The sequence below is a fragment of the Podarcis melisellensis genome, assembly GCF_964234715.1.
Source record: "Podarcis melisellensis genome assembly, chromosome: 15".
In the NCBI taxonomy this organism is placed as follows: Eukaryota; Metazoa; Chordata; class Lepidosauria; order Squamata; family Lacertidae; genus Podarcis; species Podarcis melisellensis.
In genome coordinates, this window is record NC_138532.1 from 27,490,518 (window position 1) to 27,509,636 (window position 19,119).

A 19,119-nucleotide genomic window follows, 5' to 3' on the forward strand; every position below is an offset into this window, starting at 1 on the left:
TGGGGGCATGAAATGGAAAGTTCAAATGTAAAAGCAATGGGGCACCTGGCAACTTACTCTGTCTGCTTGAGGGTCCTGCTCCAGAGCCACTGAGGGGTCGGCAACGCTGCCAAGCACAGAGAGGTGGGTGGGATTCATGCTCTGAGCAGCAGCAGCAGCAGCATCAGGAGGAGGAGGAGGAGTAGCAGGCAAGAGCACAGTTACCTAAAATCACAGGCACTCGTTTTAGTCCTGTGGCATCTCCATCATTCAGATTTGTCTGGCTACAGCAAGTCCTGCAAGCCAGGTCTTTTAGGTTGCAAAATACAGTATCCGAAAGGTGTCTGAATGGGTAGAGGTAGGTGTCAGTAATTATTTAAAACTTTGAGAGACAATGCAAATATAACATCCCTCCCCCATCCCTATGCGAGTTTCCTTTCTGCTATAAAAATACAGTGGAGCTGCCCAGTGTAACTGCTGTAAGTTAGGAACTAGAGGAAGTGGCCTTATCCTGAGTCAGTCCTCTGGTCCATCTAGCTCAGCACTGTTGGCACTGACAGTGGCTCTCCATCACTACCTGGAGATGCCAAGGATTGAACCTGTGACCTTCTGCACGCAGAGCAGATGCTCTACCACTGAGCTACAGCCCTTCCCCAAGTTAATGTGGGCCTTTACAAATGATCCAGTACAGGTCAGAAACAAGTTATAGTTATTTAATTTATTAAATGTGTACCCTGCGTTTCTTCCCAAAGCAGCCCAGGGTGGCATGCTTTGTAGGAGATGCCAGTTTGAGAAGGGCGAGGGAGTTGCCCGAGGCGTGCACAATGGCATGTTGCCAAATCTCATATTCCACAAATCCTCCTTTCCCTCTGGGTTTATAACCTAACCCTCAAAGAGCCTGGTTTCAAGTAGAAGAAACCTTGTGCTGCTGTTGAACCCCATTCCAGAAGATGGTACCAGGACTGGAAAATTGTTATTGCAAGATATATATTTAAACTTTCCAACACGCCAACCCTTAAAGCGTCGAATAGCTGTTCTCCCTTAGCCTTTTCAGCTTTATCTCCAGCATAGCTGGAAATCATGGCTGCAAAAGGCTTTATGGAATAAAGTGACCACAAATGGGGGGGGGGGCAAAGTAGAAAGGGGCTGACTGGAACAGAGTGATTTTTCCCTGTTGCCAGGCACACACCCACAAGGCATCATTAGCACACTTCCAGGCATGCTGGCAGGGAGGAGTCAGCACAAAACCTGCCACTGCAGGGTATCAAAACAGCTTACAAGCAAAAACACCCTTAGTGAACTCTTGTTTCATCCTGGTTACAAATGTTGGGAGAAATTAAGAGACGAATACACAAGAGCCTTTGAAGCGCTAAGATTTCAATAGGTCTTTCCAAAAAAACAACAGGGACCTCGATTATTGTTTTAGCAGCTAGAGTAGTTCAGGGAATTCTCACAGGAAGAGGGGACATGCAACACCTGCAGGCCTAGCAGCTGCTCTAATAAAATGATAACCACTCGCAAACAAACTGGAAATCTCTCCATGGGAACATTTGGTTTGCCAAGAGTGCTGCTGTCTAGGCTGCGCCGGGCCTTTAGCAAGAGGACTGAGGATACAGCGATAACGCACTCGTGACACTTGCATGCTTTTCCTATTATCAGTCTGCGTAAGGCATGCATGCACCATTGTTAAATATACATGACCTGCATCGCATACGAGGGGATGCATGTGTTTAGGCTGTTGCTACTCTTGACCACTGCAAGCCTGCTGAAATAACACACATGTACAGAAAGAGGCAGGGTGCAATTTGTTTCTTCTGGCCTAAAGAAAAGGGACTGAGGGAAAGACTTGGATGCCATCCTGTTTTTACCACAGAACAGGAATGTCGCATGTTGCAGCCTTCACTTCATGCTGGTTAATGTCAAATATATGGCATTGGACTCTGTCGTCTGTGGACTCCTGTGTCTCGACTTTGAAAGGTTTGAGAGATGTTCATTCCTTTGGCCCACTCATTATGCATCTTGCTTTCCACAGTGAAATTCAGAGTTATTGTATTTTTCCAAGTCCTTTTGGTTATACTGCTCTGTAAAGCACCATATACAATGATGATACTAATAATAATAGGTTTAGGAAAAATGTGGAAAAATGGGCCTGTTTGTATATTCTGTCCCTACCGCTTGTGTTGAATCCGCCCCCATCAGTATTTACTACAAATTAAATGCAACATTCTTTTGATCCTGAATATTGTTTTTTATTCTTGTTTATAGTGAACATTCTATGCAAAAAAATTTTTTAAAAAAATCTTCATAGAAGCATAGAGTTGGAAGGAATAATAATAATAATAATAATAATAATAATAATAATAATTTATTTATAGCCCACCCATCTGGCTGGGTTTCCCCAGCCACTCTCAAGGGTCATCTAGTCCAACCCCCTGTAATTTAGGACTCCTGCTCACAGCTATCCCTGCATGAGCTCAAACCACCAACCTTCTGGTTAACAGAAGACAGAGCTATCGATCTGTCAATCCTTTCCATGTCCAGGCCAGGTGTTTATTACTTGCCCCCTTTCTCTTTTTCCATAAATTAATTCTTCTATTTTTTAACCAAAAAAACCATTCAAAACTTACTTTAACATTTTTAAGAAATGCAAGCTTTATCAAACATTGATACAGCAGGTGTATGTTGCCAGTAATTCACATGTATTCCTTCCCACCATCTTTTCTTCCTTTAAAACATCATTCATAGTTTTCAGCTTATTGTTCAGGCCTTCCACCGCTTCCATTTGCCTTTTTAGTGTTTGAAGCAAAAAGGACTCAAATTCAAAATGATTCTTCATGACCCTTGCCTTAATAAACCCTGTCATGCTGCAATTCTCTGAATTTGTCTTTCTTATTTCTGCTCAATGAACACGCATCTGTTAAGCGTGTTTTTCTTTGTTGTTCTTTTTCCAAAATAAACCTGTATTTTTTTGTTTGTTTGTTTTACTATGCTCCTAAACAGTTTGCTAACGTACATCCTCTCTTCATCACTGCTGGGATTTTCCTATTGTTTTTATAGCTAACCTTGCATTATATGTTTCTTAGGATGCAATCCTGTACAGTACTTGAGATCTGCTTGCTGATGGGCTCTGGCAGAAGCCACACAGCACCAGTAGAACGTAAGATGCTTTTTAGGGTATACTTGAAGCTTTTGCTAGAAACTACTTTGGAAATCAAAAGAGCCACCTGGGACTAGCAGGGAGATGGGACAGGATGACAGGAATGAACACACACACACAAACCCTCTCTGGGATCCTAATCCTGGACCCTCCTAACCCAGGCAAGGACCTTCCCAGCCCACTAGATCTCTCCCCAGAATCATTGGCTAACCACTCCCTTCCTCCACCCTGACTTGGCCAGGCCACTCCCTGCAGGGCCCATGACAATGAACCTGATCTGAAACAGAGACTGGGTCCATTCAATTTACCAAAGGTCTAGTTCACTGCCCACAAGTGAGCTCTGGGCTTTACTGGATATGAGGTAGAGATACAATATTCCATTAAAAATAAAAAATGCCTGTGTTTCTCATATTTTTGTCTCTGGACCAACAGCCTGGCTACACATTACACTCACCAAATAGAAAACTGCCAGGCTATAGAGAGCTCTGAAGGCTTCCTCCCAACAGCTGGCAGTCAAGGAAAGCTGAAGGCACCTCACTTGAAGTCATACTAAAAAGGAAAGAGACATTCTAGTTATCTCATTCAGCTAATCACCCCAGCTGGTTGGGGAGCAGGGGAGATTAGATGAGAGAGATGAGAAAGAACCACAAAAGCCCACCAGGTAGCTACCTCTCTTTCTCTCTCAGTATGAATACATATAAGCTAAAAACCCTCCCTTAACTGTCAGGAGGGAGGCTGGAAAATTCAGAGCCACCAGAATCCGGCTGCTTTTTGCTTGGTGAGGGTAGCATGAAGCCAAGCATTAAAGCACCAAACCATTTATTTGGGGAAATCCCATCCAAAAAAACACCCTAGTGTCTTCTAATCAGTGGTGGGTTCACACCTATAGTACCAGAGGTTTCTAGAATATTAACTGAAATGTATCGTCTCACTTTATAAGTCGCTAACACAGCTATCAAATCATTTCAATACTACCTCCACAAACCGGTGTTGTACACCTGTTTAGGACTGAAAGGATCTCAAGCCTTGGACCTTAACCATCCCGTTTCCTGTGCCATGACAGATTAAATGAGAAGCTAGTCCTTTTCAAATACAGGGTCTCCCCCTCCCTTTTGCATCCTCGAATCTTCACATCCCCAGTCCTCAATTTCATGCTACTCCTAGTCAATTTCACACTAGTGAGCACATCAAGCACAAAACTAGGACTATATACATCAGACACAGCAGCAAGTAATTGGAATTTTTAGCTTTTACAGTTATATCCCAAATAAAAACTCGAAAAAGCTTCTGCCTGTAGAAAAGAGGAAATGCTGTTATCTCCCAATTATGTGGGTGTACAAACAAAACAATAAAACAGGTTGGGGGTTTGTTTGTTTTTTGATAACTTAAATGAAAGATACAGTAGAATGTTTTCAGAACAGGAAATCTTAGTTAAGCAGTCCTCTTAACATTCTTAAAACTGACCTTACAGGACATCCTTTAGACCAGGGGTTGTCAAACCTGGTCCCTACCACCCACTAGTGGGCGTTTGAGGATTCTAGGTGGGCGGTAGGGGGTTCTAGGGCACGAGCTGAATCCTCCTTCCATCGAGCACTGGTGGGTGGTAAGGAAATTTTACCATCCAGAAAGATGCATTAGTGGGCGGTAGGCATAAAAAGGATGACTACCCCTATTTTAGACACTAGGTGGCCTTTTGTCATGTTAGCTGGCTCAAGAGCACCTTAACAATTTAAGAAGACACCTGCTGGATTAAGCCAAAGGCCCACCTATTAACCCAGCATTCTATTATCACAGTAGCCAACCCAATGCCTGTGGGAAGTCCCTGAGCAGGACCTGAGTGGGGCAGCAACTCTTCCCACTTAGGGTTGCCAGTAACTGGTATTCAGAGGCATATGACAGCCATTGATAGCCTTATCCTCTATGAATTGGTCCAACCTTTTAAAGCCATCCAAGTTGGTGATCATCTCTAATCTTGCGGGAGGGAGTGAAATTCGTAGTTTAGCTGTGCCCTATGTGAAGAAGTATAGTGGTACCTCGGATTGCAAATGCTTCAGTTTACAATCGCTCTGCTAACCCAGAAGTAGTTCCTCGGGTTGCTAACTTTGCCCCAGGATGAGAACGGAAATTGCGCGCTGGCAGCACGGCGGCAGCAGGAGGCCCCATTAGCGAAAGCGCACCTCAGGTTAAGAACGGTTTTGGGTTAAGAACGGACCACCAGAACAAATTATGTTCGTAACCCAAGGTACCACTGTACTTTTATTTTTTCTGTTCTGAATCTTCCAACATTCAGCTCCTCTAGCTTTCTCCACACCTTCTATACAGAGCTATCATAGAACTGCAGAGTTGGAAGGGACCCTGAGGATCATCTAAGTCCACCCCCCCTGCAGTGCAGGAATATGCAGTTGTCCCAGAAGGGGACCAAACCTGCAACCTTGGCATTATCAGCACCATGCTCTAACCACCTGAGCTATCCACTCACTTACCATTTTTCTAAACTGAAAATTTAGGTTTCTCTGTGATTGCCACCATGCTAGAACTGCATGACTATGGCAGGAAACAAATGAGTCCCTTCAGAAAGGTGAATGTACAATCACGCCAATCCCACTATAATCTCTCGTTGAACAGGTTTTGCAGAGACAAGAACAGGACAAAATAAATGCATAGCCCATCAACAGACACATGTAAAGCTCAACCGAAAAGCCTGAACCTTACCTGCTGTGTCGCTGCATCCTGCTGGACGTACGCCACTTGGGACGGGTCTGTAAACAAAGTCTGAACAAAATAATAAAGAATGATTAAGAGGGTCTCGGTAACGCTTGGTTATACAAAGCTCACAGTGACAGAACAAACTTGCTGAAAGGAAGGTAGCATTGGACAAATGGCTGATTTCATTCAATTTCCAGAAGGCCAGTTACCTTGGCCACTACAGTGTATTTATGAAATGCACTCTTAGTGCCAACAGTCCACCAATAAAGTGTGAGGTGGACTTCTGAAGGTTGTAAGCAAAGCACGAAGCACTTGCAATTGAAGCTGCAACACGCTAGGGAATGTGTTCAGAAAGGACTCGTAACGAAGAAACCTGAGGCTTTTCTCCTGGGCATGGTTGGCCAATTGGTGCCAAAGAAGGACAGAACCTTTTTTATGTATGCTACCACAGCAGCAAGAATTATTCTGGCAAAGTATTGGAAGATGCAAGAACTACCTACTCTGGAAGAATGGCAGACGAAGGTGACAGACTTCATGGGACTAGCAGAGATGACCGGCAGAATCCGAGATCAGGGGAAAGAGACAGTGGAAGAGGACTGGAAGAAGTTTAAATTATATCTTAAAAACTGTTGTAAAATTGAGGAGTGTTGAGATGTCAAGGGGTAAGAAGTAGAGAAATACAGCTGTAAATATTAAGTTTAAAGAAATTTAATGAAAGGGAACTAATAGATAAACTGATTAAAGGGTTGCTATAGAACTTTGGAACAAGGATGCAGCGAAAGGGAGGTATGGGGAAGTCAGTATATGTTTAATGTGGTGTATGTCTTTGTTTTGTAATGTGTTTGTCTTTTATTATGTGTTGGAAAAATTAATAAAAACTTTTATAAAAAAAACAGAAAGGACTCGTAACGGTGTCCTACATGCCAGGTAATGAAATTCCTGCTGATTTATTGTCCAAGGTTGTTCCAAGGGATCAACACTGTACCTATATACAGAAGTTGGGTTTGTACTGAGATTGTACTAACATGCTGCCCAGTGGTGTTCACAAAAAGGAGGAGGATGTTAGTTTCTGTTTCCTCACTGTGCAGCTGCTTGCAGTCACAGGACTCTGTTTACATTCCACAGAGTCCAGATACTGTTGGATTCTCATGGGAAAGGGAGACGGGATGTGACGTTACTGGTTTCCTGTTTCCTTTGTTCCTTTGCTTTCTTTGTTCAGTTGCTCTCTGCTTCTCACAGATAGGAGATGCATATTTCTTTGCTCTCTGTATAGCTTAGTAATGAAGTATGGCAATGTAGCCCATACTATCTCATCCTTCTGTTGTGGACTTTGTTGTTTTAATGCTCTGCTGGGAGGGCTCGGAGGAAGATGAGCCTTATCAGCTCGGACGACCGGAGCTAAAATCCCAATAGTGGTGGTGTTACATTGACAGAGCAGCTTCCATCTCGAAAGCACTTAACACAAATTCCAAATTGTAGCAGGTTGTTTGCACGTGCTTTCTCTCTCTCTCTCTACGTCAAGACTCAAGAGCGCTCACATTAAAGCTTAAAAGCAAAATCCTGCTTGACAATTTAAGCCAAGGGGGAAAGAAGTAGAAGGACCTGATTAAAACAGGAACAGTAAAGCACCCAAATGGAGTGCAATTAAGATTGGGGAAGGGGGGAGAGAAAAATAGGAACGGCAGCGTAAGGAAATAGAGGGTGGACTGGGATTTGGGAATTTAGTAGGCTACTGTTACCAACAGCTATATGGTTTGTCTAAATTAGAACAGCAGTTCTCAAACCATGTTCCTAGGGTTCGTTAACAGCTTTTTAGAGGTCTCCCAATGAGAAGATCAGTAACAATAGATACGCTCTCCTGAAAGACAGCTTTCGAACCACTACTGATCTTCTTCAGCAATGTGCAAACACAGAAGTGTTGAGTGTGATGTTGCATTTCCATCTAGAAAGTACTAACACAAATTCCAAAGTGTACCAAGTTGTTTGTGGTTTCTCGCTCACTGGAGAATCCAAACAAGTCTGATCAGTAAAGATGCAAAGGGCTGTTGCTCAGCAGCACTGCAATGCCTTGCATGCAAAAGGTCCAAGGTTCGATTGGTGGCATCTCTAGGCAAGACCGCCATCTGAAACCCTGCAGAGCTGCTGCCAGTCAGTGTAGGCAGTACTGAATTAGCTAACCAGTGGTCTGACTTGTGTCAAGGCAGCTAGCTCCCTGTGTTCCCCCCCCCCATAAATTCACACCCTAGAACAGGGTCCAAGGTCCTCCGCAATGCACAAGTAATGCATACAGCATGCAAACAAATCATTGTTTCAAATATTTCCTAAAGGCATCAAGTTGGAAAACCTATCAATAGATTTGTCCAGTTCAAGTCTACGGGCTAGTACAATTGTTAGAAAAATACAAGTTCCAATGCCCAAATTATTAGTAGTTACCTAAACTTGGCTATGCAAATAAGGAATCTGAAAAGAATGGATTAGCAACCCCCTTGTTTTACAGAACACTGTGATGGCTGATATTGTTGCGCTGATTACTCATGTCATCTTTTGAAGGGGAAAAAAAGGCTAAATTATTCCAGTTTCAGAGAAGCGAAATGGACAGGGCTTCATACTCAATAGCCTCCCAGCATTTTTTGATTACAACATCTGCACTCCCATTTAGCATGAAAAGTCCAAACTCCCCCTTCGCCAATGGCTAGATGATTATGCACAGCTGAGGACTATTAGGCATTCACACAGCTTTGCAGGCAGCTGGCCCAAGTTCTGAATGAAATTATTGCTCTTTGCAGCCACGAGTAGACAAGAGACAGGGGATGTGAGATGTCACATGCCTGAGTGGCTTCCACGGGGTGGATGTACACCAGTGTATGCTCCGAGGTGTCCACAGAGGTGTAAGATGTGCCGTCGGCAGTGTAGACCACCTGCTGCGAAGGACGGTCCTGATCATCGCTGTACACAATCTGAGCCACAGTTCCACCTTCAGGGACAAAGTGGACCTGGAGAAAGGGAAGGTGAACAGGGGCAGAGAAGAAATGTCAGGAACTGTCCAGACACAAAGCTGTGCGTAAGAATGTATGGTAACACTTACATACGTACAGGCTACTCCCAGTTCACGTGGGGTTTACATTTCAAGGTACTGTGTGTGTCAGTGAAATCATGTGTATCTGAAACACCACTGAAAAAGCCTGCAAACACACACTAAACCTCTGAAAACCCCTGAAAAAAAACCTTAAAAACCAGTAGCACTTACCAGACTGGTCAAACTCCACAATCACTCCTTCCAAACCTCCCTGTTCAAACAGCACACTCTCCACAGGCCTCAACAGTCAGTGCAAGGTCTCCTGGTTTTGCTAGGCCTTTTGCACGCCTTTTTTGCCCCTTCTGGGCTCTTCTAGTGCCGTTTTTGCACTTTTATATTCACTTCTTGGTTCAGCACAATGCATGCTTGCGTGGTTCCGTGTCAACTGCATGCACCAAAATGGGGAGTTGCCTGTGTATCCCTAGTAATATTCCAGACTACATTGGCAACTCATACAGAATCAGCTCAGGAAAAACCAAAACTAGGTGAATAAGAAAGCCTAACATAAAAAAAATGCCACTTTTGTTGTAAATTGGGCACTGAAATCACTAACAGTTCAATCCAAGACCCAGTTCAACTGGGATATTTTGAACGAAATCAGTTTAGTACCATTGAGGTCAATTACAGCTGTCTTGTTTCCTAAAAGGCTGTGCACTTCTATCAGCTTCATAGTACATAAAAATCCAATACATATAATACTCACAGGCATGTAGGTGAAGGGAAAGAAACTAGGCCTGTTGGATTTCTACCTGTTATGCAGCTGTTAAAAGCACAAATCCTGTATCAAGGGAAAAGGGGACAACCCTAAGGATACCTGGACCAAATGAAATTTGAGCCTAATTGTTAATCTTCAATGGCCCAATACAAAACTGTCCTCAACAACTATTTTGTGAAGTACAGCTATTAAGTTATAAATGACAGAATGTGCTATCCTAAAACCCTCCATTTCCTCTCTTATCTAAGTATGTATAGTATTACACTATATATGTATAAGAAATACAACATAACTTTTTAAAAGTAACGTAGACTGATAAGATTTATGGGAAAGGTGATATTTCTAATAAGCTGGAACACATACGATAATGTCTCTTTTCTTTCTTGTGTTACAGCCACTTAAAAAAACATTTAAAAAAAAACCAACATATTTTATTTGGTGTATCTGAAACCTTAGAACAAAATCTATAGCTAGGGAAATTTCTGTATCATGCAAAAATCAAACCCTGAAGACAGCTTCACATATATCCAATAACAATCTACACACACAAGTCCCTTTAAGAAGCAGGCTGAGCTACTGCAAGGATGCCCTATTCATATACACAGACTACATGAACATCGGCAGTTAGAAAATGAAATAAGCACTAGTCACCTGAGCAGTATTCTGTTCCTGCTCAGCTGATTCAGACCACACCTGTGCGGTTTCCTCTTTCAAGTCGATGTCGTCCCTGCTGTCGGGCTCCATAGCGTGATAACTAATTATCGAAACTGAGCTTGGCTGAAAAGATTCATCTGGCTGTTTTGTCTCGAGACAAGGTAACCTTCTGTACCATAGCTATACAGAAAGAGAGGGGAAGAGAATATATATATATATATATATCAAAGAACTGCATACTTTACAGTAATACAAAGGGAACCATGAAACTTCACTACCCACTATACAAGTAAAAAATCCAGCCCCCTAGGCTTCATTTGGCTCTAGAGTGGAGCTATACAGAAAGGGAACAGCTCAGTTGTCCATGGTTCCCATTTATTTCTATGGGAGAAAATGAACATGCAATCTGGGTCACAGCAGAGAGAGAGAGAGAGAGAGAGAGAGAGAGAGAGAGAGAGAGAGAGAGAGAGAGAGAGAGAGAGAGAGAGAGCAAGAGCAAAACTAGATGCTGCAATCAGTCATCAGTCACCATGAGCAGCTGAGCAGGTCACCCTGAGAATTTCTGAAATATACAAGCACTTTTCCACACACACAGCCTTTGGCGGGCACAGTGATGGGCATCTTGCTTCTACCATAACAATACAAATCCTTATTTATGTAAATATAATCAGAGCTTTGGCACCTTTCCCAAGAGATGCTCATACCAGTGTCAGTTTCCTATATCAGCAGTGGGCAGGAATCAGGATAGATCTATAGTACATCTCTGGGTGATTTGATCAGCAAGGGTTTTGACTTTCAAACACTCAATAATAGCAGCAACAAAATAACTTGACACCACCAAATATTGCTGAAAGGAAGAAATCCTGGGGTAACTTGGGAGTGGGGTTTTGCATGTAATGACTGTGAGCTCCATTCAGTTCTGGTACTCGGAACAAAAGCCTGGGTTTAGGATTCTTTAATTTTCAGTGTAGTGTATGTATTTTGCACCTGGCATTAGGTGAAGGACTCCGAGTGTGAGTGTGAGTGTAATGAATGAGAGAAAACTAAAGCAGATCCTTCATGCCTGAAGTCTGCCCATCCCTGTCCTAGATCTCGAATATGGTGTCACGCAAACCCAAGCTGAACATGTTCTAATGTTCACGTTTTTGTGTTCTTAGAAATACATACCCTCCAACATTTCTCTGATGGAAATAGGGACCTCCCATCCCATAATGATAATTTTACTATTTGTACACCCCCACATCTTACTGGATTGCCCCAACCACTCTGGGCGGCTTCCAGCATATATAAAACCATAATGAAACATTTAAAAACCTTCCCTATACTGTACAGGATTGCCTTCAGACGGCTCAGGGGTCGGATAACTACATACCCTCCAACCTTTCTCCAATGAAAATAGGGGCATCCGAAGGAAAAGGGGACATTCAAGGATCAAATCAGAAACCGGGACAGCTTGTCTAAATCAGGGGTGTCCCTGGAAACACTTGAAGGGTCTGGAAATATCAACCAGCTTCTGGTATGTGAAAGCCACAGTGCTGTTTTCCTGTGGCCAGTTATGATGATTGGCAATTGACAGCAAGCATCCAACACTGGCTAGTCCCAAGAACAGAAACAAAAATACATCCCTGGTGTCACTTGCAAAGGTACGGTATACTCCGTTATTCAATCCTGAAGCATTTAGAATGCAGCATACATTTAAGAGGAGCACAAACTGTTGTATTGAACAGTGATGTTAGGCCTGGCAGAGACAGACACCCGATTCAATTATTTGCCCTGATCGATGCTGCACTCCCCTAACAGGGAGGCAACAGAGTTTGCAAACAAGTTGTTCCTACCAATTTGCATTCCCCAAATCAAAGCGAATCTCCAGCAGAAAGCCAGATTTGCATGGAAAGTCAAGACGCAGTACTGTACTTGCTTTCATGCTGTCCAGGAGGGGGTGCTCCATAGCAACAAAGTTTGCAGCTTATTTGCAGGGAGGAAACAACCAGTGGACTTGTTCACACGGTGCTATTTCACTGAGCAAATTATCTGATTATAACTAGTGTTATCCTGTTTCAAATGAGCTCATTCGATGCAACATTTCACATTCATGAATGACATTTGGAAGTTATGCAGATTACTGGCCCAAAATAACTACCTCTCGTATGTGCTCATTAGATGATGTTGAAGAGTCATCATGTAAGCATGAAATGTTACATTGAAACTGGCCTGTTGTTTGTTGTTGTTGTTTAAAAAAACCTTCAGTCCCTAATTGACTTGTTTTTATTTTTCTAGTCCAGTGTTTAACCAGCCCCTCCGCTCAGGGGCTGCTCTTCCTCCTGATCCCAATTGTGCAGTCCCTCTTGGCAGCTGAAATGCTGAGAAAGAGAGAGAATTAAAAATGAAGCTTAAATTCCAATTTACGTAAGCTCGGGAATCTTGACAAATTGCTTCCATGTACGGCTTTATCCACCCCTTGTGATTTCAACCGCACGTCTCAAATCTGCCACTGGGAATCTCAGAAGTGTAATTTACAGCTCTGCTGATTGGTTTAGACAGTCATTCAGCACCTTTCCAGTCCTTCGTCTCCAGTGTCATTATTAAATCACAGACTTAGGAATTAGTGCAAGGCTGAGGCCATTTGATTTTCGGCAAGTCCAATTAACTTTATTTTATACTGACTGGCTGGCTGAGCTGATCTAATAGTTAGCAACCCTTGCCAATGCACAAGAAAGAAAGCAAAGGCTCCTGGGTGACTGCTCCACCCATTTCAATTTTAAATGCAAATCATTTTTAGACATAATTTATGCCCATATAATGGCATTTGGCTTGTAAATGAAGCATGGGGGGGGGGGGAATACCACCCCTTCCATTCATCTTGCTTGCTAGCATTTTAGAACTCTTGCAGGCTCTGAGTCGATACATTCCCCCCCCCCCCGCGTGACTATTTACAGAAGACTCAAATCAATAATACAGGAAAGGCGAACAATAATGTCCCTCAGTGGAACAGTAGAAAAATCAACACGGTCTCAGCATCTGAACGCAACATGACACTGCCTTCTCTACATTTATCGGACTGCGTATAACGCTCTCGATGCCAAACAGCGCCTCCCTCTCAGGCTTAGCGCAAGATCCCAGCCTGCCAAATCTCTCTCTAGCCCCTACCACCACACCATGACAATAAAGAGACACTGCAAAAATAGGGCACTCTGTGCTATGAAGTTCAGGAGAGCTGCAGCAGTGGTAAATAAAAAACGTCCATTGTAATTTATTGCAGTTGGAACACCCCCTTGAAACAAGGAACATCTGGCAAGTTTACATGCATCAGAAGCAAACCCCAGGATAACCGATCTTAATATGCCAATACATTATTATTACATGGCGAGGAGGAAACATCCGCAAGTGTTCCTATGGCCAGGATCCAAAGAACTACTTTACGTGTGCCTAAGGAACTCCACATACCCTTGAGAATGTTTACTTTAATCCTCTGACCAAAAGCCCCCTGTGTTGTATCACAGACTACATGAGAAATGCTCGTGAGTTTCCAAACCAATTTTTTTTATACAGCAGCTGAGAAACAGTCTCCATGGGCATATATTGATAAGTGAATGATGAAACAGAGATAGATTTAACACTCTTTAGCAAGTTAAATGTTTCGACTCCTGCCTTCCTCAGTAACGCAGCTGGGATTTCAACTGAGCGATGTATGCCAAGAACCCAATTCAGTCATTCCCCCCCCCCCACACCTGCCCCATGGCAAAAAATAGCATGAAGGTGAGGATAGGGTCCCATCCCACACCACTGCCAGCTTCACCCAGCCATCTACAGCCCGTCTGATGTAATGGTTACAGTGTCTAGCTAGGAGCTGAGAGACCAGGGTTCAAATCCCTACTCAGCCATGAAATTCACTGGCCTTGGGACAGTCAATGCTTCTCAGCCTAACCTGCCTCACAGGTTGTTGTAGGGGTTAAATGAGGATGGGGAAGAACCCTGTATGCTCCCTTGAGCTCCTTGGAGAAAGCGGTGGGATAGAAATGCAATAAACAGATACGTCTGCAAGCCTGTTCTCTGTATGTAGGCTCCAGCAGCATGTTGCAGAGCTCATCTGTGTAGAGCAGGTGCCCTCTATGCATCCCGCTTCCTGCGCATGGACACCTGACAGGTGTGCAATGTCGGAAATATCAGGCGCAACCCTGCTTTTCCAACCCTGCAATTGTGTGAGGGGGAATGAAGAGGACTAAGGAGATAGTTTTAAGATCCCTCAGGATAGAATTGTTCCTAAGGCATGTGGCTTGTCCAAGTAAGGTGTGTGTGTGTGTGTGTGTGTGTGTGTGTGTGTGTGTGTGTGTGTGTGAAAAGAATAGCTCAGTCAGTAGAGCATGAGGCTCTTAATTGCAGGGTCATGGGTTCAAGCCCCACATTGGGCAAAAGATTCCTGCAGTTCAGGGGGGTTGGACTAGATGGCGCTCATGGTCCCTTCCAATTCTACAAGTCTATGATTCTATAAAGGTAGGGAAGAAGATCAAAGGCTAAGTCAGGAAGTGTTGTCTTCCCAATTGAGTCTTTGGAGTGTTACAGTATTCAATTTATACATCCAGAAAACAGTCCAACAGACAAATGCACAACCAAACATTGAGAGGAGAAAACGACAAAAAATTATGTTGGATGCATAAAGGTAAAGGTAAAGGGACCCTGACCATTAGGTCCAGTCGTAACCGACTCTGGGGTTGCAGCGCTCATCCCGCTTTATTGGCCAAGGGAGCCGGCTTTTTTACAGCTTCCGGGTCATGTGGCCAGCATGACTATGCCACTTCTGGTGAACCAGAGCAGCGTACAGAAACGCTGCTTACCTTCCCGCCGGAGCGGTACCTATTTATCTACTTGCACTTCGTGCTTTCAAACTGCTAGATTGGCAGGAGCAGGGACCGAGCAATGGGAGCTCACCCCGTCATGGGGATTCAAACCGCCGACCTTCTGATCGGCAAGTCCTAGGCTCTGTGGTTTAACCCACAGCGCCACCCGCGCCCCTATGTTGGATGCATAACAAGCAATAATAATAACAGCAGCTACTACTTTGTTCAATATCTGAGCTGAACTCTGCTCAATGCAGCAATTATGTTAGGACTGTTATTTCAGGGGCATCTTTGAGGTGCTGGGGTCCTAAACAGAGGATGTGTTCAAGGGTTTCAGCTGTGGATGGGGAACCTGTGTCCCTCCAGATGTTGTTGGACTTCAGCTCCCATCAGCTCCAGCCAACCCTGCCAATGGTCATGGAAAATGGGAGTTGGAGTCCAGCAACAAGATGTCCCCAGGTTTCTCATACCTGTTCCAGGCATTTTATTTCCTCTGTCACTTTGGCAGCTTGCAGGTAGTATGGAGGAAGCAGCTCACCTCATCTCTGCTGGTGCTGCAGCACTACTTCACATGGCTGGAGGCTGGCACTACCACTACTAGCCCAAGAAGGATCAGATGAGACACAGAGCCAATAGAGTGCCCTCTTGTATCCTATAAAGCTTCCATGTCTGATCTGGCTCTTCCATCTGAAGAACCTGTCAGGCTGGTGCAGACGGAGCTGCCTGCTGAACCACCTCCTTGCCCCTGGGTCTCCACCTCTGACTGCATCTGAGCAAAGCTATGAGAGAAACATCTTCATAATGCAAGCTCTTCTACTGCAACCCTGGGCCAATAAGCTTAGAAATGTATTGAAAAAGACTGGAAATAATTTCCAAAGAAAAGGCCATGCAGAATACATGGCACTGGACACAGCATGGAGCTCTGGCACAGAACCAGAATTAATTATGTCAAACAAGCCAAAAGCGTGTTTGTGTGTGTGTGTTCATAACTGATTTTTATCAAGTTTTATTATATTATTCCTTATTATCTTTATATGGATTGGTTGTTTTCAATTGCAAATTCTATTGTTAGCCACCTTCGGTATTTTTATAATGGACAAGTGGCGTAAACTTATAAGCACTAACTAAATACTGTATGCATACTCTGTTCAAGTTGAAAAATCCAGGGTTGTATCCAACTAAGTTCTACTCAGAGTAGACTCATCCAAATAAATGAACCTAAGTTAGTCGTGTCCATCTACAGTGGTAACTCAGGTTACATAAGCTTCAGGTTACATACACTTCAGGTTACAGACTTCGCTAACCCAGAAATAGTACCTCGGGTTAAGAACTTTGCTTCAGGATGAGAACAGAAATTGTACTCTGGCGGCGCGGCGGCAGCAGGAGGCCCCATTAGCTAAGGTGGTGCTTCAGGTTAAGAACAGTTTCAGGTTAAGAATGGACCTCCAGAACGAATTAAGTACTTAACCCGAGGTACCACTGTATTTCAATGGACCTACTTTGTATAAGTTTAGCACAAGATACAGCCTCTAGAACAGGCTTCCTCAACCGTGGCCCTCCAGATGTTTTGGGACTACAATTCCCATCATCCCTAACCACTGGTCCTGCTAGCTAGGGAAGATGGGAGTTGTAGGCCTAAAACATCTGGAGGGCCAAAGTTGAGGAAGCCTGCTCTAGAATATGGATAATTTTTGTGCACACAATTCTGGTGTTCTTTTTTCTTTTTTAAATAACTGGTGTGCCAGTTCTACTCATCTCATACGTAGCTACCAGAGTGTGGCTCTTCCCCCCACTGCCACCTACCCATTGTAGGTTTCCAGGGAGATGACAGCACACAGAAACAAAATTTATTTCACAGAGTGATAGTGTTAAGGAAGGACATTGATCTCAGCCTTGTTTTCATTCTGTGGCATGACGCTATAGAGTTGAAGGGAAGTCCACGCAAACAACAATTATTAGAAGAAATTAACAGTTACATTATTTCTTCATAAGCTGAAACACCTTACTATTATTATTATTATGCCAAAAAAAAAAATCATTTCCTTGGGCTTCTAAAATTAGAATTTGTCTCTTCCTCCCCACAGCAGGCACAGTGGAAGAACTCCCCCTCCCCATCACCACACTGCCCCTGTATAAAACATTTGTGTTTCTTTCCCTTGTTATTTTCACATAGCATACAGACACTTGACAGCTACCACTGCAAAACAAGGAATGCCAACAGCATGTCTGTGGCAGCCTGTGTTGGAGGGGTGGAGGGAGTGAATGCAGTCTGCTGCATTGCGAGGCTGATGCAAGGACATGAGCCAATCCCTTGCATGTCTGCAGCAGCCCCCAGGCTAGCATCTTACGGCAAGGTAGCAGTGTGGGTGTGACGAGAGCAAGCAGCTATGCCGGAATGAAAGGAGGCTATGCCACTAAGAGCAGCTGCAAAGAAAGCCAGGCGAGTGGCAGGAGGATATAAATGCATTGTGTCATCATCCTAGAATGGGAAAGCAATGCAACGCTGACAGAAGGCAGTGCAAACAGTACATCAGCTCACCAGAGGAAGCCCACACAGTTCCCTTGCGTCAAGAAAAATCTTTGTTTTAAATTCAACGCAATGCCATATTGGGAGTGTTCCCTAACATCCCTTACAGTGATTAATGACATTTGTATCCAGCCCTTCTTCCAAAGAATTCAGAGTAGTATTTTTGGCCTCGCAGTGCGATGTAGGTAGTGACTTTCCCAAACCCACAGAATGAGCTTCATAGCCAAGGGAAAGGGGGGACGGGGACTAAATACAGCGGTACCTCAGGTTACATACGCTTCAGGTTACATACTCTAACCCAGAAATAGTGCTTCAGGTTAAGAACTTTGCTTCAGGATAAGAACAGAAATCGTGCTCTGGCAGCATGGCGGCAGCAGGAACCCTATTAGCTAAAGTGGTCTTCAGGTTAAGAACAGTTTCAGGTTAAGAACGGACTTCCGGAACGAATTAAGTACTTAACCTGAGGTACCACTGTATGTGTTTTCCCCATCCAAATCTAAAACTCTTGTCGTTGCACTATATTGTGTGTAATGTAATATGCAAGCACAGTACAGTATTCACATTATTATGTTACGGCTTAATATCCTTGCCCTTGGCTTTAAGCCTAATGATCTCTCACACAAGAGTAAGCTTCACTAAATGAAATATGGTGGGATGTAGGGGTTAAGAGCAGGAACACTTCAAATCTCACCTCAGTCATTAACTCACTAGGTCGTCTTAGAGAGCCCCAAGTCTGAATACTGGTCTGCTTTACAGGGTTATATTGGTAATAGCTACTAAGGTAGTATATATATGAATTTTTTTGGAGCACTTACGAGGGGGAAACCCCTTTGAAACAGATATCATCATCGACCATCAATACTGTACATGATGTTGTGATACGAGAACATGTAATCACTGGCTCTCTGTCGTGTCAGAATATAGAGCAAACTATGCTTCTTTCTTAAACCAACCCAAGGATTAAAATAATTATTATTCTCACACTCTAACCTCCCACCCACTTTTTTTTTTTAATGTTGGCAGAATGTTCTCCCCTATAAAGCTCTCTTTAATCTATCCTCCCTTCTCCTTCCAAATTATGCGAGAAAGTCATCTTTTCTCTCTTGATGTTTCCCCATCTTCTATTTTCACACACACTGTCTGTGCTGTGATTCTACTTTTAACCAGATCCCATATTACCAGCTCCAAGGGCTTGCTTAAGGAAAAACCATGTTACTAAATTCTTCAAATTCGGTTAAAAGGAAGAAGCATGTGTAATAATACCAAGATTCCGAACTTGAAAAATTGAAGTGCAGAATACAGAACCTACTACTACTACCACTCTGCCTTCAGATAGTTGCTCAGAAGGAAATGTGGCCCTCAGGCTGAAAAAGGTTTTCTGCCCCCGTATTACAGTATCACAATGCAAAAACGGACCAAGATGTCAAGCGCAGTGGAGATACAGCTACCCGTTTCCAGAAACAACACGGG

The 19,119-nt window shown here is 43.5% G+C and overlaps 1 protein-coding gene across 5 annotated transcripts in view; it reads right to left on the reverse strand.

Moving 5' to 3' along the window:
* Positions 1-19,119, reverse strand: part of PRDM10 (PR/SET domain 10) — a 76,817-nt gene that overhangs the window by 44,161 nt on the left and 13,537 nt on the right. The window contains exons 1-5 of one of the 5 annotated variants that reach the window (XM_081889752.1): positions 12,428-12,517; positions 10,285-10,467; positions 8,671-8,835; positions 5,849-5,908; positions 58-204 (exon numbers count right to left, since the gene is read on the reverse strand). In XM_081889752.1, the coding sequence (XP_081745878.1) occupies positions 58-204; positions 5,849-5,908; positions 8,671-8,835; positions 10,285-10,377 (465 nt within the window). In that variant the 5' untranslated portion in view covers positions 10,378-10,467; positions 12,428-12,517. Of the gene's footprint in view, positions 1-57; positions 205-3,590; positions 3,679-5,848; positions 5,909-8,670; positions 8,836-10,284; positions 10,468-12,427; positions 12,518-19,119 lie in introns of those variants that run through there. The other 4 variants (XM_081889750.1, XM_081889749.1, XM_081889751.1 and 1 more) reach the window with 4 other exon arrangements.